Below are 27,367 nucleotides of genomic sequence, written 5' to 3'. Positions count from 1 at the left end.
TAATGTAATCAGGTAGCCCTCTTAAGGGTATGGAGAAATTATTTTAGTAGGCCTGTGCCTCTACAAAAGTCTGGGCTCAAGTCAGTAATCTAGGTATCTCACAGTGAAACAACTAGAAGAAGCTGCAGCAGCGCGTCTTCTTTGTAATTCAAGAGTGATTGCCCAGTTTAACCTTGGTCAGACCACTCAGTCACATTCAGTGTGGAAAACAGAATGTGAAGTTTGAGTCAGCGGATCTTTAGGAGTCTTTTTGACGACTGACTTGAGACCTTTCAATAAGTCTGGCAGAAAGAAAGCTGAAGACTTGCATCTCCTGAACAAAGTCGGTGAGAGCTGTATAACAAATGTATGAAGTGTAACATGGTACTAAGGATACTGAAAAATTAGACTTAGACACTTCTAAGTGTGCTCCCCAAATACCGACGCTTGACTTTTATCGCACTGTACATCAGAACAGCACATGCAAGTTGGGCATACTTCTCATGGTACCTTGTGACCTTTTTTTTTTGAATATGTAATCATATGGAAACAAGACGAATCTCAAAGTAGCAGTATATCATATTTAGCCTGGTACTAAAAATCATCTTTAATCCTAACCAGTGTTGTAACATGTCCTTTTATTCAGATGTCTTCAACAGAATGAATAATAAAAACTTCTGGCACTTTGTCACCCTTCTTTTTCCTTTTAATAATGTGATTTTGTGCACACAGGTATGGAAGCTTCTCATGCCTAACTTCAACATTTAGCTTTGCTACTGCCTTTGTTCGTACTTTTAAGCAAATTGCTCAACTTCTACAAGCCCTACTTTCCATAAATCCTGAGTATCTCTTCTGATATAGGTAGAGCTAACTTCAGTTTTAGAGCACTTCACCTGAAAGCAGTATCTAGCAGCCAATATATCTCTCTAAAAGAATGAAGTGTTATTATAATATTGAACTATTTGGTATCAATTTATTTGCTATGAATTTACCACTGAAAGATAGTATGCTGATACCTAAAATGTCTAGTGAATCGCAGGTCATGTCTGGCTCTCACTGTGATCAGCAAGATATTTAAATATTATTAAAATTTAACTACAGGCATACCTTGTTTCCTTGTTTTATTGTGCTTCACTTTACTGCGCTTCGCAGATACTGCTTTTTTTTTTTTTTTTTTTTAACAAATTGAAGGTTTGTGGCACCCTGCATCGAGCAAGTCTATCGGCGCCATTTTTCCAACAGCACGTGCTCACTTTGTGTCTCTGTGTCACATTTTGGTAATTCTCGCAATATTTCAAACTTTTTCATTATTATTATATCTGTTATGGTCATCTGTGATCAGTGATCTTTGACGTTACTCTTGTAATTGTTTTGGGATGCCACGACCTGCACCCATATAAGACGGCAAACTTAATCAATAAATGTCGTGGGTGTTCTGACTGCTCCACCGAGCAGCCGTTCCCCCGTCTCTCGCCCTCTCCTCGGGCCTCCCTGTTCCCTGAGACACAACAATATTGAAATTAGGCCAATTAACAACCCTACAGTGGCCTCTAAGTGTTCAAGGGAAAGGAAGAGTTGCACGTCTCTCACTTTAAATCAAAAGCTAGAAATGAGGAAGTGTAGCGAGGAAGGCACAGCGAAAGCCGAGGCAGGCCGAAAGCGAGGCCTCTTGCGCCAAGCAGGTAGCCAAGCTGTGAATGCAAAGGAAAAGCTCGTGAAGGAAATTCAGAGTGCTACTCCAGCGAACACACGAACGATAAGAAAGCGAAACAGCCTTATTGCAGCTGATATGGAGAAAGTTTGAGTGGTCTGGATGGACGATCAAACCAGCCACAACAGTCCCGTAAGCCAAAGCCTCATCCCGAGCGAGGCCCTAACTCTCTTCAATTCTGTGAAGGCTGAGAGAGGTGAGGATGCCGCAGAAGAAGAGGTTGAAGCTAGCAGAGGTTGGTTCATGAGGTTTAAGGAAAGACGCCATCTCCATAACATAGAAGTGCAAAGTGAAGCAGCAAGTGCTGATGTAGAAGCTGCAGCAAGTTATCCAGAAGATCTAGCGAAGAGAATTGAGGAAGGTGGCTACACTAAACAACAGATTTTCAATGTAGATGAAACAGCCTTCTATTGGAAGAAGATGCCAGCTAGGATTTTCACAGCTAGAGAGGAGAAGTCCATGCCTGGCTTCAAAGCTTCAAAAGACAGGCTGACAGCAAGAGAACTAGAACTGACAGCAAGAGAACTAGACTTAGAAGTGGAGCCTGAAGATGTGACTGAATTGCTGCAATCTCATGATAAAACTTTAGTGGATGAGGAGTTGCTTCTTCTGGATGAGCAAAGAAAGTGGTTGCTTGAGATGGAATCTTCTCCTGGTGAAGAGGCTGTGAACATTGTTGAAATGACAACCAAGGATTGAGAATAGTACAGAAACTTAGTTGACAAAGCAGCGGCAGGGTTTGAGAGGACTGACTCCAGTTTTGAAAGAAGTTCTGTTGTGGGTAAAATGCTATCAAACAGCATCGCACGCTACAGAGAAATCCTTCATGAAAGGAAGAGTCAATCGATGCAGTAAATTGCATCGCTGTCTTATTTGAAGAAATTGCCACAGCCACCCCGGCCTTCAGCAGCCACCACCCCGATCAGTCAGCAGCCATCAACATCGAGGCAAGCCCCTCCATCAGCAAAAAGATTACGACTCGCTGAAGGCTTGGATGATGGTTAGCACTTTTTAGCAATAAAGTATTTTCTAATTAAGGTATGCACATTGTTTTTTTAGACATAATGCTATTGCACACTTAATAGATGACAGTATAGCGTAAACATAACTTTTATATGCACTGGGAAACCAAAAAATTAATGTGACTTGCTTTATTGCGATATCTGCTTTATTGCGGTGGTCTGGAACTGAACCTGCAATATCTCCAAGGTGTGCCTGTACATCTGAAACACTTGTACATCACTATGAGTTGACTGCCAAAATGAAATGCGAGTATTATTTCTGTATATTCAGATGATTAACGAAAGCCAAGTACTATAAAATCCATACTTTTTATATGCCATACACGTTAAATTGAATTCAACCTAGGGCATCAGCAGCACATGCTTAGAAGACGCAGAAGTTAAACAGTTTATTTTTCTGACCCTTAAGTATTTTACTCCATTAAAGTGGTTGCCATTAAATTTCCCTTTTTACCAAGCATTAGTGAGATCCTTATAAAAATGTAATATCCTTCTCTTTGTGACATACAACATTTTTTATTTTTCCTCAAGATGGTAACAGTTTAACATCAGTTGTAATAGAACAGCAGGATTCTTTCAATGAATGTTTCTACATTAATCTTTGAAACCTTTTCAAGTGTCTAGCAGCACTCAGTGAAAATGCTTAATATAACAGATATTAAACATCAGATAGTGAAAAAGCAGAAGCTGTTAGGATTAGTTAGTAGAAAGTGAAATTGTATACGTTTCTAAACTGTTACAATTTGATTTGAGATTTTGTACTACAAAGATTTGACAGAAGTGGCTTATTTGTTCTCTCAAGAATTCTATCTTCCGTTCATTCAGTTTAGAGGCAAAAAGTATATTTGTATTTCTTTCTGCTTAGAACACGAAAACAAACTGTGCTCATTAAGATAACAGATTCTAAAGGAAAACACTGGCTCCTAGTATAGCCTTGCAGTTCTGCTGTCCTACATGGAAGTTACTGGTTGATAAATGAGGTCAGAAGTTCTATTAACAACAATTCTGTCACTGATGCGGGAGACTGTGCTAATGAGCATGCACATTCAATAAAAAACTGAAAGCATTTACAGCAGTTTTTAAAAACAACTTCTGTTCAGAGCTAAAGAAAGAACGTTGATTTGTTTATATCTTTGCTGTTATCATCATGTCATCGACAATTTAATGCTACAAATGAAAGCTTAAAAAGTTGTTCGAGTCACTGAACAGCAAAAAAGTTAAAACAAGCAAAAAAACCCACTTGAAAAACAGTTGAAGACCTGTCTATCATGAGAGCAAGCAGAATTAAATACATAATAAACAGGAAAATGGTCACAGGATAAAACAGAAATTAGCTACACTATTAGAGTTGTTTTTAGAATTGTTTGAAACATGAAATCTGTTAAGTAGGGAATTTATTCTGTTATGAAAATTTCTCACTTGACTTTTTTATTACAAAAAAAATGTAGGAAGTTTAACTTTCTACAGTATTTGGAATTTAAGAAAATAAAAACCTGAGTGTTTCAGGAAAAAAGCTTGTACACAAAATAAAATGTACTTATTGAAAAGATCTTGTCTAGAATGATTTTTTCTGAAAAATAATTTGTCATAATAAAACATTATAATAAAACAGCCTGACTAAGGAACAAGAAGGGGGAAAGAAACAGTCACATTGGAAGTGAACAAACAGCATGCTACAATTCATTATAAATGTGATTTTCACTAAATACAACAGAAGAAATGTAATGAAAACAACTACAGAAATTTGGGGTGATGAGAAAAGGAGACAAATCAGTTCATTATGGGTGCTGAAGACACAGAATCCATTTCCAAGCTACTAAAAGACAAAGTATAGAACACTGTAGAAAATCAGGTCATGGTACCACAAAATGAAAGTTGTTTTGAAAACATGAGCTAAAACAAATTAGCTCAAGGAAATGATGCAAAAGCAAAGTAGATCACAGAGTATCAACTATATTTTTTTCTCTGAAAGTCTCATATAATTCAGTTTTTGCCTCTGACCTCTATCAGGCTCTGAAGATGAATTATATCACAGAAAAATGGTCAAGCTAAAAGTTTGACTAGCCCAGTATCCCACCTCCAAAAATAGACAGGCACTGACACTTAGAAGAAACATCATACAGGCAAATTAAAGCCAAAATACACAAGTCTGAAAAGTCAGTCAGTAGTCCTTTTCCTACAGCATTACAGGATTTAAGCTGACTCGGAAAGCTTCATAAAATAAAAGAAAAATAACTCACAGATAAAATATATTCCAGAAAAATTTGAGACAACTGAAAACAAATGCAAATGATACTATACAATCAATGCTAACAATTTAACTAATGATTGCAAATACTATATTTATCATTAGGAGTTGTTTTTTTGATAGATCTTAGAAAACTGCAAGACAAATATATCTATTTATCTATACAGTTATAGCCAGGCCAAAAAAAAAAAAAAAAAAGGGTCCCACAATAAGGGATAAGCATTTGATTTAGCTAACAGGATCAGGTACAGTGAAAGACTTCAGCTGAATACAGCCACCACTTCAAATAAAATAGTAGGAAACCGCTGATGAGAACTGAAAGAGGAAGGTACCCATACGAAGCAAAGAGAACTACAGACAGTGGCCTTGACTATTTAAGAACCACTTCTCCAACCATTTATAAAGAGTGAGACAGGCAGCTATAAAAGTTCCTGTCTCAAGCATTACGTGGCATTTGTCTGGCACATAAAACTTATTACTATACTAAACCCATTAAAAAAGCTAGGGTTTTCATATTATTTTCAATATATATGTTTTTACCTGCACTGTGCTTCTGAGAATCTTTCCGTCAATGTAAAACCAAAGACTGTTCAATCCTTCAGTTTTTAGTAAGAAAACGATACCAATTTTTTAATAACATAGCCACCATTTCTTTCATACATATTAGATATTACAAAATGTAAGAACATATACTCACAAATACAAAATATGTAAGTACCACTAATGTAAAAAGCATTATAAAGCTCTGCATATTTTGTCTTTTTTTTTTTTTTAACTAAAGCAGCTAAAAAAAGCCTCAGCAAGATGATTCTGCTAAAGAGGCTTTCTTAACAAAACAAAAAAATCTCCCCCCTCCCTTACTGTTAGCTTTTGTACCACAGACACAAACCAAATCAAATTACATGCTGTTTGTTTGAGCTCTGCTTGAAAGTAATAATAAGTTGGAATAATTAAGCATAATCACTGAAGATACAGACTGATATTAAAAGCCACAGACTGGTACAGCAGAATGCAGGCATGACTTGTGGTTCCCACTGGGCTTTTTCTACCCAACAGGACATACACTAATCCCTCTGATTTCCATAATCACTATATTAAAAACACTCTTCATTTTTTTAGAATCAATTATATACAGGCGGATTTTCACCCAGCAAAGGACTTCAAAGAAGACTGGTTACTAAAGAACGTATTTTCTTGACAGAGGAAAGGAAAACAAACAAATGAACTAAAAAGACAACCACCTTTCCCCTCCTCCAGCTCCAAAAGCTCCCAAACCACACTCCATTATTTTTACAGTATCTTCCCAGCCTTATGGTTGTGGAGAACCATCAGTTCTATCCTATTTGTGCTAAATGGGACATGGAGACCAGTGGGTTAAGGTTAAGGATAAAGACTGCTTTAGCTTTTACCCATCTATTTTCTGTATGTTCTTCTCTCCTGCTTTATTTTACTTTTACTAGTAAGTTCAAGATGTAAAAGAAGGATTTTTTCCACTGATTACAGGATAGGTTTGATGAGGTGGGAGAAGTTGTTATTACTGGATCACTTTACGAATAACCCTTTCATCCTGAAATCTTTTTCTCTGTGTTCTAACAAAATGCTATGTACTCTAAAGCTGCAGAAGACAAAAGAAAAATATCTTGAGAAAAAGGTAGAGATGCCTAACTGTAAAATAGGAAACAGTGTTATGACCTGTAGTCTGCAGAAACCTGATAACACTAAGTTATGATCATGTTTTCTCTAGGAAAAGCGGATGGAGCAGCAAGGGCACAAAAGCATGATCATCTCTCTGTCTCTCCTTCTTCATTCTTGGTTGATGTGCAGCTGATGGACAAGATTTTCTTTGGCGAAGCAGCAATTACAAGTGGTACCTGGAGCTATACACAGCTTGCGGAGCTGTGAAACCACCGGCAAAATCACATGCTGCTGCTTGGCCTCTGCGATTAGGAAAGATCAGTTCTCAAAGGGAAAAAAAACGTCAGAGTCAAAACGAGTTCCGCCATCACCTCTCTGAGGTCCCAGTGCTACATAAAGAAATTTAACCTGTTTTATTGGCCAACTCCAGAGAAACTACTAGCAGATCAGTCAGCAGCTACTTGCTAGAGCAAGCAGATTACAGTCTTTTCTGTTTTCAACAGTGTTTTCATCTTTTTTCTAGTTAACCTGTATTTTATTATACACCATATACCTTATTAGAGTATCAGTGACATTTGTAAACAGCTCTATCAGCAACACAATTAGAAGACATGGACTACCTGAAAAAACCTCTTTATACAGGTTTTTATCTGAAAATTAGTAAAATTAAACATGAGCAACTGCAGAAAAAAAAGCCTCTCACAAAAATTCTATGTATTAGACAACATAAAAGTGCAAGTGTCTGTACGTATGTATCTATGTTTATTGCTAAAATTTTTTATGTATCAGTCAATTTTGTCTTTACCAAAACTTCTGATCATGCAAGATATCATAATATTCTCTACAGATGAGGGAGGCAAACCCCAAGGCTGACATGATTTCAACAATACTTTTGCATCATTAGGAACTGGAGACCTCACAGATACGTTCTTCTACTTAAGCATCCAGGGAAACATAATTGTATAGATGCTCCATTGATCACCTGGAAAATGTGCATAAACAGAAAGTCTGGCACCCATCCCATGAAAGTAGTTAGAATTACACTTGGGTGGCAAAACAGAATCTCTTTAGCTTAGCACTTGATTGTAATATTGTGCTTCCCCAATCCTTCCTGTCACTGTGCATATGTACAGTGTATATACACTGTATATAGGTACAGCATAAGACAAGTTCATCTATCTTGACTCCATAAACAATGTACAGCTTACTCCATGCCAAAAACTCCAGACCAAAGACATTTGTTTGGTTGTTGCTGTTGTTGAGAGTTTTTAAAATCTGGTTGGTCATCAAATGATCAGCAAGATCTTCATCAGCTAGATTAAGAAGATATTGCTTGTAAACTACCATTCACACAGGGAAGTCTATGTTATCATTAAAGGTGACTCAAGAGCTCATGCAACTCTAGCAGCTTATCTAGAGTGATGGCTTTATTAGGAGAGAGAATGATGTTTATTCTAAGGCAGCTGTAAAAGATAAGGAGAGCAGGATGGGGAGGGAATAAAAGAAGCCACTAGGGAGAAAAAAAGCTAGAAAGAGAGAAAGTAACAAGTGAGGCCTGGAAAAAAAAAAAAAGGGAAAAGAAATTCTTGATTATAGTGTACAAAGAAACAAAACACTAGGTAGCAGTTCTCTGGTATTTTTCTAAAAAGTCATCAATCCTTCCATTAATATACATGCCTAGGAGTTTTATGGCATCATCACAATGCCTCTATGTCCTTACAGAACTTTAAGTCCGAGGATAACTTATGTACTACTTTCATCTCCTCTCATCCACATATCCTATTACTTTCACTCCAGTATGTCTCCAGAAACATGTTGTAATAAATAATACATAAGCAATCAGCCCATAGTATATTTTTCTCTCTCCAACTAGAGAGAGAATAGGACTATCCAATTGGACTGTTGTGCACTGATAAACTATTTATGCACCAAAGTTTCAATGACGTTACCTCATGTGTTACTAGAATGAAAATAAGAACATTCATCTAAGCCTTTTTTTTGTCCTAGGTTGGAGAAATACTACTATTGTACTATTTAGCTACATCTCTTGTTGGCCAGATTGTTGGTTACCAATCCCTGCCTAAACGGACAGATTAAACAATTCACTAAACAGTGAGTTATGCTTTGGTTATATAATGAAGATTAATTCCGGGAACTTGATCTGCAACCAGCACTTTTCCATCCACAAATAAAAAAAACAGAAGTTGAATCATTTATATGAATCATATGAATCATTTATAGAGGTAAGAGTCAGAAAACCATTCATAAAAGTAATGTAAATGCTAAATTAGCAATTAGTCACTTTTCTTTAAAGGTATTACTGCTCCTGCAAACATTAAAAGCAAAGTGTAATACCCCAAACTATTATTTGCTTAAATGATTCATTTAAGTAAGTATTCTCTGGACAAGCATGAGGCCTCATGTGAAAAGAATGGGGAGGGGGGAGGGAGGGTTTGAGAACTAACAGGCTACAAACTGTACAGTTTGTACATTTTGTAGAACTTAAGGATTAATTTGCAATATGTTGTTTCTTATACTTACTGTAAATGAAATCAAAATTGCTGTGCAATTCAAATGATATATGGAAGTTGAATGTGTTTGCTCTTTGAGGAAAAGGTGACATTAAAAAGATAGCCTTCTTCAAAGGCTGCACACAAAGTGTTCTAAAAATGGATTTCCTTATCAGTGAAGAGACTCTCTAATATCACAGTCATCCTGCTCACTGAAAGTTAATTCAAAAAAGATTTGACTGGAATAACATGTCACTCAGCAGAACTGTTCAGGTAACGTATTCTTTTGGTACGGCACTTCAACTATTAAATATATTTTGAAAGTTTTAAACTCTGATGAATTCTTGGGTGTTCTGCAAATGCAAGAAGTCAAGTAAAATATCACACTCATCCATTAGACATAAAGCATGAAAGACAGTCCTGTCAATGAATATTGCCAGGTGTTCTATAGGACCCGAAAATACATTTTTAACACATCAATTACTAACTGCTGAGGCAGAATCACTGACAGGAAGATATCTCCTCCCTGTGGGCGCAGAAAATGGAAAGCATGGAGAAAACACAGAACTGCTACTCAAACGTCAATGCACTCTGTTTTCAGGATAAGGGTAATCTGAGAAGTACCACTGTTGTAGCAGCTGGTCTGTAAATTCCCTTTAACCTCTTACTATACTCCCTTCTCTCTTTATTTCAGTGAAAAGGAAAATGGAGGCCCTAGTATGACATTTTATAACTGTGCAGACACTCTACAATCCACAGTCTTCATCCAATTACACTTTTTCAAACATTGGACTTTTGGGCCAGTTGACTTCTCTGCAAATACGCTATAAGAAGTACTTCAGTAATTCACAAAGAAAGACTTCAGTAGATTTTAAGAGGCTGAAGTACAAATTTTTTCACCTGCTGGATTAAAGGAAGAACAAAAATATTTCCTGTAATTCATAGGGCTGATCACATGAGATGTAACACCAAAAGTAACTTCTCATCTTCTAACAACCACCCATGTTATCTAGTAACACACACTAAGGCACAGACAATATACTGGCAGCAATGATTTCAGTCTTGCATCTTCAACATAAGCCTTCTTCAACTACCTCTCCATGCCTTTTACGTTCCTATTGTGCAACGATGACTAGATACGACGACTGGGTTCCCCCCAACATGCACCTCAAAGTGTTTAACAATGAAAAAGTAATGAAAATGCTAACTATTGCTAGCTGATTCTTAGTACATACACCATCTTGTGTCTAACACAGTACTGTAGAAACATATCTGCAAAATGCAAATCTATAACTTAGTATCATTATTTCAGTCTAAAAACAGACTTTCATATCAGCAATATTTAATTGTTTATGCAACACTTTCAATTTGACTGAATGTTCATTATAAAAGTAGTTACCCAATATGAAAGAAACGCAGCATCCAAAGCCTGAGATACTAATTACTACTAAACACACTCTTTGGCTAACAGCACAGTTCTTCATCTTTAATATAAATGTCTCTGATTATTATTTTTGCAAGACAGACAAAGATTCAGTCAAGGTGACAATTACCATCTGGCTATTTGGATTAATAATGAGCTACCAATTAAATGCACTTGCAGTACAATAATGTCAACATTTCAAATGTAGGTTAATCTTGAAAATCACCATCTTTCTTTATTACAAGAGGTATTAAAATTATATATATTTAACAATTGTCTGCTTTCAGGTCTCTTAGCACAGAATATAAAGATCATGAGAAAAAAAATTTCTCTCAAAACCTTCTGTGAGTTAAGACTTTTTTTTCCCCCCTTATACAGGGACGCTAACATTTACACCTCTTCTTTCCTTTTCTTTCCTTTTTTTTTCCTTCTCTGAGAAACATCTACTTATCTGAGGTCTTATGAGTACAGGTAGACAGAATTCAGATCAGTTTAGACTTGCACTCTCATCAAAATTACACAGCAAATTATAGGTTGCAGACCATTGCTCATCAAGATGAATATAGAGCCATGCCTATAAAACTGCTAAAGGAAACACTATAGTTCCCTCTGGACTGCTCCTGTGAATACACTTATAAAGCTACATGACAACTCTAAGAATAGTCTACTGTCTAGTTATTTTAACAAGAGTTTAAAAATTAAACTGCAAAAGACTTGAAGTACCTTCAATTCAAAGTAATACAATTGGTTATAAACATTTGTTTGACATATTAAGAAAATCTTTCCAAAACAGACTTGGCATAAAGTTTTAGCCTTCTGACTTCTCAGGACAACAATTTCACCGTGACAGTAAAACCAGAAATCACCAAGCTCAATGGAAGCAGAACTGGATACCATACAGAAATTGATGACCAACTTTAATAAGAACAATATTTTGTTTAAAAGACAACATTAAAACATTATTACCTCCAGCAAGGATCTTCTCTTCCAACTCACTCATTTGCTTTTTGTAGGCTTTTAAAGCAGCTTCTTTAAATGATGGTCGTATTCTTTTTTTCTTTGGAGTTTCAGTAGGCATCTCTGGGACATTCTGATTTTCATCTTCCTTTATTTCTATGTCAGCAGCCATGTCACCTTCGACTTCTAATATTGTTTCACTGACCACACTGTCAAACTGTCTGTCATATTCCTCCTCTTGTAGTGTTGCATAAGGAGTTTCATATGAAGGCTGTTCCAGTTCATATTCTTGGATCTGATCACTTGTTTCACTAGTATTAGTTCTATTTTCTAGTTTAGCAAGGACTTGTTCCATTACTTCTACGTAATCTGTTTCATTCTCACCAGCTGGTTCAATTAAGTCTTCCTCATCCTCTGCTTTATAGTAATAAGGCTCAGTGTAAACATCAGAATCGAGTGTTGTGCTTGATTCATTTGCAGTAGACTGAGATAAGGTCCTAAACCTTCCCATGAAAGAAGACCCGCTGTCTTCATACCCACTTAAACTTTGTGTGCTTTTATTCCAGACTACTTCTAATGCTGACTTAGCACGTTGAAGTGTAGATCCAAATTTAGGAAAGCTGAAAGTTTTATCAGAAAGATCTATGCTTAATCGGCTGTGCCAAGATTTAGAGGGTGCTTCTTCTGAGTCATCACTTGGTAGTTCACTCTGACTTCGGTACATCATAGGCAATCTGTTTTGATTCTGATAAAGGGAGTTAGGATTTGTTTCCTGATAATCATCGTATTGACCAGTCCACTGACTTTGTGATTCACTGTCAAGGCCTGGACATGATGGAGAAGTACCATCGAGGGTAAAATCGTAACTCTCAGTGTCATACTGGAGATCAGAACTTTGGCATGTTCTGAAATCCATCTGTTGATCTGAAGGGCTGCTCATATCGTATGCAAAAACTTCTTGGGTAGATGAGTCTAAGCACAAATCTGCCCCTTGTTCCAACTGATTCCATTCTTTCCATGGTGAAAGATCATCATGTAAAGAAAGCTGAGAACCACTATAGTGGCTTCTGTCTCCAGATACACATATTATTCCATTGCTTACTCCACTGTCAACTGTTTCTGTGTTCTCTACTTCATTTTGCGCTGGATACTGTAGCACACCTTGGGCAAAAGCCTGTTCCTGGGAGCCACCATACCAGTTGGTAGAATCATCTTGCTTTCTTTGCCAAAGTTCTCGATCTGAGGAAGACAATAGTGAACTGCCATTTGTTCTGCTAAAATACTGGTTTTCTGAAAAATCGTCAGAATAAGACTGACACAATTTTGAGAAATCTGACTCTGAACGGCTAAGTTTTGGTGTTGCAAAATCATTCTGCAAATGCCATACAGGGGTCATGTCTGAATAGTAGGCCTTGGATTGCTTTTCCATATTGTCATATTCTGGTGAATGATCAACATATTTTCTTCTGTTTGAAAAAGTGCTACTGTCAGCAGTTTTATTAAGGTCTCTAGTATTTGGTGACTGGATACTCCCCTTGGCAGTGCTTGTTTTTATTTGAAGTGCTGATTTAGATATCTTTGCATAACTGTTCTTATTTATATCTGATTCCATCTCTTTATCACTGTCAGGTGACTCCCAATCACGCTTTTTAGTTTTTGTCTCCACAGTTAACAGCTTCATATCCATACTCTCATATGTCTGAGAGGAGGGTAGTCCTCTTTCTTTTTTCTCTTTCATGTCATGGGAAAAAATATCTGTAGAAATTCCAATGCCAGTTCCCTTAAGTTTATAAGACTTTTTTAATATCAGATCTCTATGTTGTGATGACTCAAAGTAAACAAGAATTGGTCTTGGCTTCGCATTTGGACAGTCCCTTTGTTGCCCCAGTCTTTGAGCAAATTCAATCTTAATAGTGCTTTGTGCTTCTGAGAATCCCATTTTATCTATTAATGTTTTGTAAACTATATTCTCAGTTTTTTCAAATCTCTCTTCAGGCACATTTAGAAACCTAAGACTTGCTTTGTCTGCTGGATGGCCTATTTGCTTAATGTAGTCATGTATGTCTCGAGTTTCTCTTCTGGACTGTACAAATCCAGTTCGCAATTGTTCAATTTCACTTTGTACAACTTCTACACTACTAGAAATTTCATCAATTGATTGTTTCAGAGCATTTACATGCCCTCTTAATTCAGAAAGTTCTGTTTCAATTTGACTGATTCCCTGAAGCTCTTTAAAGATCATTTCCATAACATCATGGGTTTGACTAATGCAACCTGTTGAACTAAAGCCAGGTTCAAGAGTATTTGATTTCTGGTGGCGACCAGTTCTGTCTAAAGATTTACTTCTTAAGCCCCATGTTTTTCTCCATGTACTTAGCTCCGAGTCTGATGAGACGCATTCTTGACTCTTCTTCCATTTCCTTAATTTTCGTAAAGCTCCCAGCTTTAGTGTGTGTAAAGTGCGTTCTCCATCAGAGCTTCCATCAGATGGTGCAAGGCTGCTTAAACTCTTTCTGTTGCGTCTCACAGGCATTGTGTGTGATAAATATTCCTTTTTCTTGCTGTTACTTTTTACTTCACTTAATGATTCAGAATATGAACTATCATTTGAAGACAGATCTGGAACTATATCTTCATTATTATTGTTTGTTACAAAAATAGGCTTTTGTAGTCCATTGGCAATAGCAACTCTGTAACTGAATGTTGGAGAAAGTGAAAATTCTCTATTACTTTCCTCTTCTTCAGCTGATAAGTTGCGAGCAGATGGACACTTGGCAATCTTTTTAACAGTGCTTTTCAAAGTATTTGAAAATTTTGGATTCTTTGTTTGCCCAATCTGGGATAAGTCTTGTTCCTTTTTGCTCTGACAACTCTCTCTTTTTTTGGTACTATTTCCCGGTTTCTTTGTAAACATTCCTTTGCAAATCTTATATATGTAAGATGAGATCAGGCTCTTTAAAAGTGCAGAAACCATGAAGTGTAACTTATATTAACCTGTTTCCACAAAACACAATTTTTGATCCAGACAAATATTTGCATCTCCAGCAGGATCATCAGCAAATATTTCATCAATAGAGAGTAAAGACATGTAAACCACTGATGCTCTGGCATCACATGACAGCAAAAAAAGGGGGGGGGGGAAATCACACGTCTGCTTGTTAGAAACCAAATCTTGAAGGTGTTTTGTATGTGTTGCAAAATCTCACACTGCTGCGCATGGTTTCTTGAAGTGTCTAAAAAGGAGGGAATGATATTACTATGGCTGCCAAACAAACTTACTGTTCAATAATACTGCTATTATTTTAGTTGGGTTACAAAGGAAACACAGAGTTGTTAATTATCTATTTATATTTTCCTTAAATAATTGTCTGAATACAGCTTTTCATGAACAACTGAAGCTGCAAGCAGTCCTGGGTGAGTATTTTAAAAATAAAATAAGCTATATTTATTTACAGACTTCTTTGCCCAGTTTGATTCTCAGACTTTGAGATATTTGCTATTAATGCTGCCTGCCTTCTTTCAGAGTAATATTAACATTTCAATTTAGATATCTTTATGATATATAGCAATGGTAAAAACCAATAACTGAATAAGTCCTTCTGAGCTAGTATGACAGCAAGCAGAAAGGTCTCTCCTGGTTCACTTTTTAGAGCAAGGTAGGATTTTGTGCAACAAACTGGCATTGAATGTATGAAGTACTGTTCTATTTTGAGACTGAATTATGCATATGACTATGGTTTGAGAAACAGACACTATCTTGCAGTCTTTAATATATGTTATGTATGGTAAGCCAGGACTTGATGCGTGCATAGCTTCTAGGTTTCTCTTCATTAAGAATGAGAAAAAGACTGGAAAGTGACAGATAATCATAGTGAGAACTGATGGAACATTCTCATTCAAGTTACTAGTTTCACATTTTTGTCACCAAAAAAAAAAAGTCTACACAAAACAGATGAGATGGAAAGCAGGGGGGAAAAAAGTGATTCCCAAGTTTCAGAACAAAAAGAGATGGCATTACAACAGGAAGGTAATTTGATCTAAAACAGGAAAGAGCAAGAAGAGATTCCAGGAGATACCTAGAAGTGTCTATTCCCTAACATAAGAAAAACAGTCAATACATTTTAAATAGACATATAGCTATACTTTTGTACAGCATACCATTCAACTCAGTCTCAGAGCTACAGAATAAATAACAAGACAAATAGCTCAGAAGAATCCAACAAAGTAGTAGTCCTTAAAATGACCATTTCAGTTTATGAACTAGCTAAAAATTCTTTGGCAGAGTAAGAAGCTTATTAAGATACAGGATATACAAAGGGTTAAAACTTGCCCCATGGTGACATAAGAGGGGGAAAGGATACGAATTATCCAATTCATCTGCAAACAGCATGGCACTTCATAAAACATTGTGATCTGCTCGCACACGTCAAGACTTCAAACCAACACTGTACAAACAAACTAGAAAGCTTATTTACTGGCATGGGCTACAAAACATCAAGAGATAATGAAACTATCACTGGAATCTGGAACATCTTCATCCCTTTTAAATAAGGTTTAATAACTCCTTTGTAGAAGAATCTTGTTTTCGTAGCCAGTAATATGTTTAAATTTTATCCAGTGTCTAACTTATGTTCTTTATCAAAGATACTAAAAAATAGTATAAATAACTACATACTCATTACTCAATTTTATTTAAAAAGCAGTTGTTGACAACACCGTAGCAATTCAAAAGTTGCACTGCTAAAGATGCACACATATCTGCTAAATGGAGCCGAATTAGGTTCTCTCATGTGAGTTCCATTCCATCTCAGTAATACTAACTACAGGCTGTAAGATGACAACTGGATCATACCATTGCTCTATCAAATACTGCTTTTCTAAAATTGTTATCTATAGATGTAGAATACAGTTTGAATCATTATAGGTCTCATCCATTTCTTTTCATACAGACTTGCATCAGGGTTGCTCTTACTATTTTAAATCAGCGTATTAATGCAGGTTGAACCTCTAGGAGATAAGGAACATTTTTTGGTGAAGCATATAGGACTAAGCCAGTTATTTGAATGAGCTGCAAGTTCTCATTCAACAATTTTCTGTTTTTATCCAAGTCCCCCAATGAACCATCACAACTCTCTTACTTTTATTCTGTTTATTAACTTTAGCCAATATATATGATGAAGTTGAACAAAGATGGGTTAAGTTGTTCTAAACATACGGATTCAAGTTCAAACATCTACAGTCCAAGTGACAGACATCATGCTAGATGGTTACAGAGCAGGAAACTGAAAAACTATACAGAGTGAGGTTAGAAGTAGAAGAAATCTTTAATGAATGGGTTCCTCCTGTAAAGAAAGGACATTTTCTGCAACCTTTTACCCATAGCAAGTCTAAAGGTAGGTTTTTGTCATTGAACTTGATGGTGAACAGGTAATTTGGCTCAATTCCAAAAATACTGTCAATAACAAAGCATTGCCAAAATAAAACTCTTCAGCCAGAAGGATCAGGTATAAAGGATCTCATTCCCAAACATACAACAAACGTGTCAGTTAAAAGAAGGGCCAGGTTAAGACTGACAGCTTTTTAAAGCATGCAAACAGCGTTTTTAATGACTTCTCTAAGCACCAGGTCCTTACAGATTCTCAAAATTCCTTTTCATTTTGTTCCCCCTCTCCCCCCCCCTTTTAGTGTGGTTGGGGAGGGGGTTTTAAGTCAGAGGGACTATAGGATTTTTATAGTCAAACTCTTTGCATGTCAAACCTAACCTCCTATTGTTACAAAGGAAAAAAAAATGCAATCAACTTACAAGACTATTTCAGTATTTAAAATGAATAGCTAGATCATAGCTGACCTTCTCCCAGGACCCCAGTAAATACAGCTGCAAAGCAGCATCCCTCTTCCATTCAGAAGTAGCTTTGTGGAAGCAGACTGTCCCAAGAAAAGCAAGAAACAGGCAGAACCATAGTCCTGCTTGCCCTCTATGCTATTAGTCAGCCAATGAGGGGGCTGTGCATACGGGAAGGGGGCAAAGATGAGACAGAAGAGCAGTTTCTCAATTTAGAGGGCATATGGCAGTTTGTGTTCACCATACCAAAACAGTAGGGGGAAAAGAAACATGCCAAAAAACAAGCAGCAATGCCAGTCTGCATTACTCCCAAAGGAGGGCTGTTTCCTATAGGCAGCAATATCCGAAATATACAAAATGCTTCACAGAAGTGAATCAATCACATACATGACAGAAACGGAATATAAGCAATCCTACTTTGCAGCTGTGGAAACTCAGGTAGAGTTTCTCTTGCTGTTAAACACATTAGGAATCAATAGCAGAGTAACTGGAATCCAGATCTACAGATTTTTCAAATATAGTCTTTTACTAGCCTTATGGTCATCTTGGAATAAGATGATCCTGACATAACTGTACTTACATCAGTATATTTATATCTGTTGGATGAAGACTGCACTAGCATTTTTATACAAGCATAAATGCATACACTCCAGACTGCTTCTTAAGTTTACTACAATAGTAGCTTCATACTGACAAAATCTCCTACCACAGATGACTCTTAATTCAGAAGAACTTGATTGGAAACAACTTATTTGCTGTGTTATATTCTTAAATATCAACACTTTTGAGCTGTGTTATGAAGTGCTTGGTGAATCTCTAAAGATTGTTACATAAAATGTTATTCATGTCAATACTGCATACGCCGCAGAGCTGACCTGCCTGCAAACCCTTGTGAAGGTAGGCACAACAGTAACAGAGTAGCTCTGCTTTCTCCTTCAGGTTATTACTCCTTTTTGTCCAAAGAATTCCTCAGGTCAAACAGCAGAGTTCTACCCTATCTTATCACTTTTTTCCACTTTGTTTAAAGCCAAAAATCCAAAAAACACATGAGATCATGGAGAGCTATCAGCACACTGAAGACACTGAGCTCTATGGCTTAGCTGGCTACAGATTTACTTATCTTTTCAGTATTGGTATAAGAGAGAGGCTCGAACAGGCAATATCAATTTTAATGGCAGCATCAATCTTAACGGAATAGGAGAGAGGGTAGCTGGCTGACAGAAAGCAGCTGCAGAAGTCATCACTTATGCTGTATGATGCCTTGACTTGGAAAGCATCACCACATCCTTCTATTAACATTATTTGTGATCCAGGAAATCTACTTTTTAGTGTCCAATACCATTAGTGGCCAAGGATGACTCTGTCTCCATTTGAGTAGGAAGCTATTTCTGTTGTCCTTGAAAATCATTTAGAAAGTTCAATATATCTGCTTATTTATCCAAAGGTGTTTCTTTATGGAGCTTGTTATCAATCTATCAATGCTTATTTCTTTTTGAAGCATGATGCTAATATAACCAAAGTGCTGCTTCAAACTCATGTCCAAAGATGATTCAATCTGTTAATTTTTAACCAACAAGGCCTTCTACTTTCCTGAAGAGCTTGCATGTATGCTCACCAATTATACTGTGAAATCTAATCTAAATGTTTAACACCTGTACTGCAAGTCACTGGTTATAGCTTTTATTTGACTTAACTTTGAACTGAATTAAGTGGGGTGATGAAAGAACAGGTAAAAATAGACGCAAACAGCACATCTTTAAAACTTTCTTTGGCTCACTGTGATTCAAAAGAGTGTCTGGAAGAGAAGTCATACAGAATTTTGTATATTACTGAATTTACTCAGTGGTTTAACAGTTATTTGTAAACTACTTTATAATATAGAGTAGCATATTGTCTTCAGGACATCTTAGAAGAAAGTATAAATTCCCAGCCAGCTGGGATGAGTAATTATTCTGGAGTGAAAAGTCTCCCTCCCTGCTCACCAGCCACTACAACCACCATCGGAAAAGACAGTTTTTCTGCAGTTTCAAAGACGTTTTTTGCTCAATTACTGTTGAAGCAAGACACTAGCTGTAGGAAAACCAACTTATTTTGCAAAAATTTTTCTGACTTGTTTAGTTACACTGTTCTTCACATCTTTATGTGCAAATTAATAATATTTGCATTTCTCACTGAAAAAGCCAGGTTACTGCAATCATGAGTCTACTAAGTTACCAAGAAGTTTTCTTTGAAGCATTATATCCAGAAAGCCCAAGTGATATGATTTACTCTAAAAATAATGCATATGCAGAGAAGATATCTACAGTACACTATAGTAAGTATACTTTCAAACCCTCCCACAATACTAACTTCTCATTTTGCTCTGAACACTATTCAGTTTCTCTAGGATTTACTCTAACATTTCAAACTTATTCAAATTTAAACAATTTCTGTAATCATGACCTCAGAAAATTTAAAAACATGCATCCCTCCCTCTTCTCCTAGGTATAGAATTTTAATTCTCTAATTACACTGGCCTGAACCCTGGGATGGGCTATGCTCTGCCCTGGATTCTCTCTCTTCTGGACAGAGATTGTGTTTGCGCTGCATAAATCTATACAACAGGGATTGTTTTAGACAGTGGGTAGAGGGTTGGGTTTTTTTTGGGGGGGGAATTGTTTCCTCTTAAATCTCCTTACAAAAATAGTCTAAATGTTCCACAATCAGAGTAAGTGACCAACTTGAAATAACTAAAAAAAAACAACTTGAAAACCCTCTGGCTTCCATTATCCCTCCAAAAAAAGTTTTAAATATTTTCTAGAATATAGTTTAATATTTCTATCAAACTTTTTGAACAAAAAAATACGGAATGGAGAGTTTTTGAAAAAATATCCTTTCATTTGACATAAATGCTAGAAGTCATCTGTGTCTTTTATATTAGAAAAAAAATGCCACAAGCACAAACCACAACTCATGTCAATAGTACGATACACAAGGATGAGCGCACACACACACACACACACACACAAGCCATGCTTGCTAAACACCTGACTTGACATTCATTGATAAGAACGGCATTATTTGCTTCAGTATATTGACAACTACGGAGTGATACATAGATTTCCACCTGATAGTAAGAATCCCTGCTTTAGAGCTTCAACCTAATTGAATGACACAGATAAGATGAGAAAACCTGCGTAAGAACCTTCTTAGGTGCCAAAGAATTTTTATGCTTCAGAGCTTCTGCTTTACTGTAATGGTCTCACGAGGCAGAATCAAGCATACTACTTCATATAAACGAACTCTTCCTAGATGTTCACAACACTACAGTTTAAAGAAAGTTTGGAATTTTCCATTCTTCTTGCTACTTTTATGAATTGGGAGAGCTAATTTAAGCAGTCAGTCTTCAACTCCTTAATAAAACTCTGAAGTCCCAGTAATTCATTTAGGACTTCTAAGTATTTCCACAGCAATACACACACATTATCACAATGTTCTACCGACATCACTGCAGGATCAAGGAAATGGTACAGCGATAGAAAACGTTTATACATCTCTTCATTTAGCACAAATTCCAGAGAAAAATTTCATTTATCTTGTATTAAGACTTGCTTCAGTATAAAATATCTTTGAAATGACAGTTAACCATACTTTTTATTACAATATCCTTTACAAAAGTAACTTTTGATGGACAAAAGACATTTTAGCCTTAAACACTACTTTTGAGTCTTACATCTTTTAGATGCGACAACATTCTCTCAACACTTTTATCAGTATATTGATTGTTTATGGTAAGAATTAGCATGACATTTTAGAACACTCTAATATGTCAAGTAACATTTGATTTTCATTTCATTATTTAGGTTTCCTATCAATTGCCAAATAACAGTTGTGTGTATTATACTAGATAAAAATGACAACTTTATATAATCACTGACAGCTTCATTCAGAATACAAGCATCTATACTACCTCCACTATGAAAAATGATTAAGTCTTTATGATCAACAGAGGGTTTATTTTCACATCACAGAGCAATTAAATAGTGTAACACCAGTGAAATCTTTCCAGATGCAAGAACTCTTGTCAGCTAAGGGTTAACATCAGTATTAAGATGCTGGAACTGATATTAACCCTTTTTGCACCAACATATTTTAAAGAAATCTTACTTGAAATTGGCCTGCAGCCCAATTAGAAACAGAACAGAGTATTTTAAGAGACTTCAGGACTAAACAATCAAATAAGCATTATTTTTAATGCCTTAAAGGTTTATAATACATGGTACCAGGCTAGACCACTAAAAGAGTACTAGTGTCCTTAGTTTAAGGGCACATAGCCTTATACTTAATTCCACTTTTACTATTCACAATCAGTTGTCAATTGAAAAAAATTATAATTAATACACAACAAAAATGCAATAGAACCCAGGCTGCTTTAAAGAAAGTTGGAAGGTTAATGAACACTATCAGATTTTTTTTACATCTGAGAATTTATTTTGTATTAAGAGGAAGAATTATAATTTCATAGTAAGAAAATAGTTTCAGGCACTATTACTTGGTCTCTGAATTGCAGAAGACTGAATACTAATATTATTTTCTTGAATGTAGAAGGATATACAAAAAGTAGTATATGGCTACGCATTCTCTCAGGCTGTCAGTTTGAGGGGAATACATTAGAGAGTATTCTTATAGTTACTTATAGGTTTAGCTGTGGAACAGAATCAAGCATGTATTCTAAACAAGCTGTCTCTTCAAAGCAAAGCTGCAGAGTGTTCATCTTGAAGATTAATCAATACTCACAAATACATAAGCATCTGTAAAGTTCAATTTATTACTAATCCCATCGTGAACTAGAAAAAAAACCTACAGGGCAGTGTAACCAAAACATACTACATTTTCATCACGTATTCATACCTTTGAATTGTTTAATTTATCTTTTTATATAATTTTAAATGTTCTGACTCATTGTAAAATCAAATACTATACTATTTTACTATACTTACATTGTGGACTTACCACCATTATAAAATGAAAGTAAACAACAACATTTTAATGAAGTGTTGATTCTTAAGTCCACAAGCCCATACAGTTTCATCAACACTGTAGCATTTGAAGGCAAATCAGTTACAATTCAATGCCTTACATTAGCTAGAACAGTGGGAGGTACATTCAGAATGAAAATAAGGAAGGGAAACAAAGGAAACACAGAAAATGTATGTAGACTAGATACACAAATAAGAAGAGGATACATACCTGGATTAAATTCTTCTTAAAAAATAAAATACAAGTTACATACCACCATCTTTATAATATTTTCCTTTTATGCAGAAATACTGTATACAACTCCATTCCTATCTTCCCACTCTTTCTTCAGCCTTAAAAACGGTACAATACAACATGAAGCTGCTTCTCAGTGATTCAACTCAAGTGCAATCAGGCACGCCGTCAGTCTGCAACGATATCTGTTCTAAATTCCATCGTATTCCCTAGGCAGCATTAAATGTATTTTTCCCCTCCCTCCTCTTATTTTTTTTCCCCCCTCCTACAACTTGTGCTAACAGCCAAGACTGCTTGTGTTCTTAGCTACTAATTCCTTCTGCATCTCAGCTTTATTTCTCCTCTGTAATAGCAAAATGGGAGGCAGTGTCCTACTCCCGCTCAAATACAACATCAACATGAGAGAACAGTAATCATCCTGGTGTTTTATGTGCTGGTAACTTCACCCATTGCTGTTTTCTCCTGCCACTGCTTCTGAATGCAGTATTCACTGCAATAGCCACAGCCCTCCTGTGTGGCAGGCAGCTCCCCTGCTTCACAGATGGAGTAAAAGAGGCTTAGTGAGAGCTTTGCTCACAGAAACAACAAATGCAGTGCTTCGCAAGAGCTAGCAGGCACATCACTGGCCACAACAAGGATGACAGTGTGAGACAGTACCTCTTGCTTGGTGAGGAAATCTTGGTAGGGCCATGTTTCATCTAACCTTTCATTTATCAGTGTAATGTGACCTAGAGAGAGAATTCTATAGCAATTTCTTTCAGGGGGGCTTTCATCAACAGCTGGTCATTTTTGGTAATGAATCTGCTAAATAGATTCATAACTATCATCATTTCATGTTTATTTAAGGATGTTCCAGATAATAACAGACACAGCACTTTTTATTTGCATACAGAGTATTTTGTATGTTCTCAGTTAATACCTAGACAGTAGGGCTCAGTCATTGCTTACTGGGATCCAAATAACAGGATGGATTATTATTGCGCATGCAGTGAGTAAATGATAATACTGCACGAGAACAACGAGTGTTTCTTCCAAGTGTTAACTAATTTAATGGTGCACATAAGGCCACAGACAGTGTATTAGATATATTTAAAACTCTCTGTCACATGAAGAGCTCTAGAAAAGTAATCAGAATGATCTTATTTAAAATCATTCCATATGCAAAAAATGTACATATAATCTAAATGTGAAAGTTTTACACAATACAAGTATGTATGTGCATATACATACACGTACACTATTACCACTTTGATTTTAGGAAATAGCAGCACTGGAAAGCTGTATAAAACACTAAATTTTCAGCTAGAATAAACAATAAACAAAACTTTAATTTCTGGTAAATTTTACATATTTGTAATGAAGAAACTAGTAATTCAGTTATTGTATTTCAGAAATACATTATGGATACCAGAATAAAAGGCAGCAATAAATATTTAACATAATTTCTAGTAATACTTATTTAAAACTTTATTGGTTGCAGCTTTTACTTTCTGAAGTCATTGCATTAACACTATCAGCTATGAGATCTTGGAATACAATGCTTTTTTAAAGTGCAATTTACAAGTGGAACAGTTCTAGAACAAAATCACTTACGTATGCCAGGAAAAATTAATATTTCAGATGTTTCTTGTACATAAAAAAAGCAATTATGGACCTTCATAGTTATTATGTCCTGTTGAATGAATGCTACCTACAGCTATAAATGTAATTAAGTGGCATAGTTAAGAACTAGATGAATGAATGCTTTATTATTCAAATCTTTTTCTAGTTATTATCCTATGACAATTATTTAATATTTTATATAGACCAGTACATAATGCTGTTTCAAATCTGACATGTTGTGTGCCACCAAAAACACAATGACTTATATATAAGAGCACAATAGGAAATATTTCCTGATATAAAGTTCAGTGACACCATCTTAATTACATGAGATGTTACAATAACACTCCCTTTAAATTAGCAGTGCTATTCATATAAAGATGTGGAAAATCAGGCAGCAAGGGCCTAATCCTGAGCATGTCCACCCACTCTAGACATACACTTACAACAGAAATAAACTGGATTTTGGACAAGACTATAATCAAATAGGTCTTGAGATTACAGACATTAAAAAGAGTAAATATTGGGAATATTTTGAAAAAATAGAAGGTGTCCATGTCAGCCCTCAATAAAACAATACAAAGGAACAGTTTGCATACATGGGTCATTTGGGTTTTTGTGGTTACTTGCTAGTAACCTCATACGTTGATTGAGTTGTAGCCTTAAAGAACCACCTTTAAGGGTTGACACTGCATTTTACTGAGGCATTACAGATATAATGTTAAAGATTAAACTCCCACATAATTAATAGGACAAATATAGACTGTGTATAGAGGTGATGCAACTTCTGTTGCACAATTCTGGGCCAATCTTAGTATCTTAATAGTGTCAGCAACTGGTTTAGCCTAGCTTGCACACCAAGCCAGCTCCTACATGAAGAAAACAATGTCCAATTGTAGGCCTGCATGGAAAGAACAGCTAATCTGTCTGCCTATTTCCATATTATGTGACCACAACTTTCAGTGATGATTCTTTGAAGCAGTCATTGGTCAAGCGCTCTTGATTAACACAAGCAGTGCTACTGAACCAGCATCTTAAAAAAAGGAAATACAACAAAGCTCCAGGTACATACATGTTGAGGGTCTTAAAAACAGCAATTCATAGTATTCACTGTATGTGCAAGATGAAATTGTACAACTTGAAGAAGTCAACAGTTGTACAGGAGCAAGTCAGCTCCTGCTCTCAAAACATTATTTATGGAATCGCTTTTCCATTGTCACATAAGAGAAACACTTAAAACATTGGAATAGGGAAAACTGCAACCCTCTTCAACCATCTGGCCAAAAGTTTAAGAATAATAGCCAAAAAAGTAACGACTGTGACGAATTCTGCCACCCCATACTGTAAATGGTATTTGAGTATTTCCGGTTAGGTACAGTGATATGAAGAATAAATTATATCCTATTAAGAACAAGATGCCTGAAGCCCACCAATTACCTTGCCAGTTTTTCCAAGTACTTAGGTTTTCAGAAATTTGGGTACCACAGCCCTACAAGAAAAGCACATACCACAAAAATCTCCAAATTTCTTAACAATCCTGAAATATTAGGTCCTTCTTTATCCATCTAAAAATAATAATAGCATATTTTTGCTTTTGTATCCTGGACTGAAAGTTACAGAATAAGATGAGAGAAATGATTCACTCCGTTCCAGGATAGCTATGATATGGGCAACTACTCAAGGTGAAATGGATCAAAACTATTGAACCCACCTTAGTCAAACGACAACTGCTATTACTCACTGCTAACTTGAGAGTAACTCCAACTGAATAGCTCCAGGCACCTTGGCAACTCTGAGGTGAAAAATTTTCCCCAGAAACTTCAGAACATGGGCTGCAAATAACATCTCTCATCTTTTCTAAAAGAGAACCTGAGACTTGTTTCTCTTGTTCTGTGACTGAAAGGTAACTTTATTTCTCTCAAATGGCAAAAATCTGTTAGAACTGAATTAAATCCTGAAATCATACTTGCAATGCACTCAAAACTTTTTACTCTTATGGACCATGATACAGGGAAATCCTGTTGCACATCAAAACATGTACAGTAGTGCCCTTTGTTCCTGATTCAGTAGTTTAAACTCTCAAGTTCTTCTTCAGTGGAAAAATGATTTCAGTAATTCAGAAGTGTTTACAACTTTGCCAAGTTTATTTAATTTGTTAATCTATTCATGTGCTAATTTAGAAAAAATTTGAATCCATCTGTACCCAGACTATGTTAGTCATTATTTCATTCTTAAGGATATAAAACACATTCTAGGTTATCAAGCTTATAACAAATCACTTGTCTACGTGCAGAACAAACTCACTTATAAAGTAGTGTAATACTCGCATAGAAAGCAATTTTGTGGCTGGAACTCAGCTGCATATTGAAAAGAGGACATCTTGTCCTGTACAGTTGTATTTTACACACATATGGGAACACTCAAAAGTTTATGTAAAAACTGAAAGAAAGCAACTGTTCAGACAGTGTTTTTGTATATATTGCTTAGGAATAATTGTCTGTCAAATGAAAATACTTCAATTTATAACTATTATTTGAATATTTTTATTGCATAATACTTATACTGAAACAGCAACTTAATTATAATTGATGAAACAGCTTAGAAGTAAATGATACTTCATGATGGATTTCAGCCTGAAAGTCTGCGAAGCTGTCACAGAATTAAGTTATATCTTTTTCTCCATCTGCTTTAGGGACAACCTTCCTTCCCCTTCACTAAGGATGGCAATAACCATGTCAATCCTTAAACCTTAAAGACCATATTCTAACCTAACCAGCGATCTGTCCTGACTGAAAAACAAACTGGGAGGAGCAGCGAGGCCGTTTCCGCAGCGAGTCACCTCCGCCCTGCGCCGCAAAGGGCTCCGTGCCGCCGCAGCGCCGCCGAGGGTCCCGGGGCGGGCGGGCGCCTCCAGCCCGCTCCCCGCGCGCCCCCTGCTGGCGGCTCGGCTCGGCTCGGCTCGGCTCGGCTCGGCTCGGCGGCCCCGCGCTGCGAAGTACTTCGGAGTTTCTGAAGCAATGAAAGCCAAGGCCATTTCTTCCTCCCCTACCGGAAACCGTCTCCAATGTCGCCAATAAAAACAGTTTTCTTAAACTAAGTCCTAAAGTCCTAGGTTTATAAAATTATGCAACTTAAAACCTTTAAAACTACTTTTTCTTCACTTAATTTAATTGTAATTAACAACA

The 27,367-nt window shown here is 36.3% G+C and overlaps 1 protein-coding gene across 1 annotated transcript in view; it reads right to left on the bottom strand.

Annotated features, from left to right (window-relative positions):
* The window catches only part of UNC13C (unc-13 homolog C), a 215,474-nt gene extending 201,012 nt beyond the window's left edge, over nucleotides 1–14,462 (bottom strand). Inside the window, exon 1 of the mRNA XM_067305207.1 lies at nucleotides 11,495–14,462. Coding sequence (XP_067161308.1) covers nucleotides 11,495–14,459 — 2,965 coding nt within the window. The 5' untranslated portion in view covers nucleotides 14,460–14,462. The remainder of the gene's footprint in view (nucleotides 1–11,494) is intronic.
* Between the last annotated feature and the right edge of the window lie 12,905 nt (nucleotides 14,463–27,367).

The sequence above is a fragment of the Apteryx mantelli genome, chromosome 15 (genome assembly GCF_036417845.1).
Source record: "Apteryx mantelli isolate bAptMan1 chromosome 15, bAptMan1.hap1, whole genome shotgun sequence".
NCBI classification, from domain to species: Eukaryota; Metazoa; Chordata; class Aves; order Apterygiformes; family Apterygidae; genus Apteryx; species Apteryx mantelli.
Note: the sequence above shows the minus strand (reverse complement) of the source record. Positions and strands in the feature narration are given on the sequence as shown.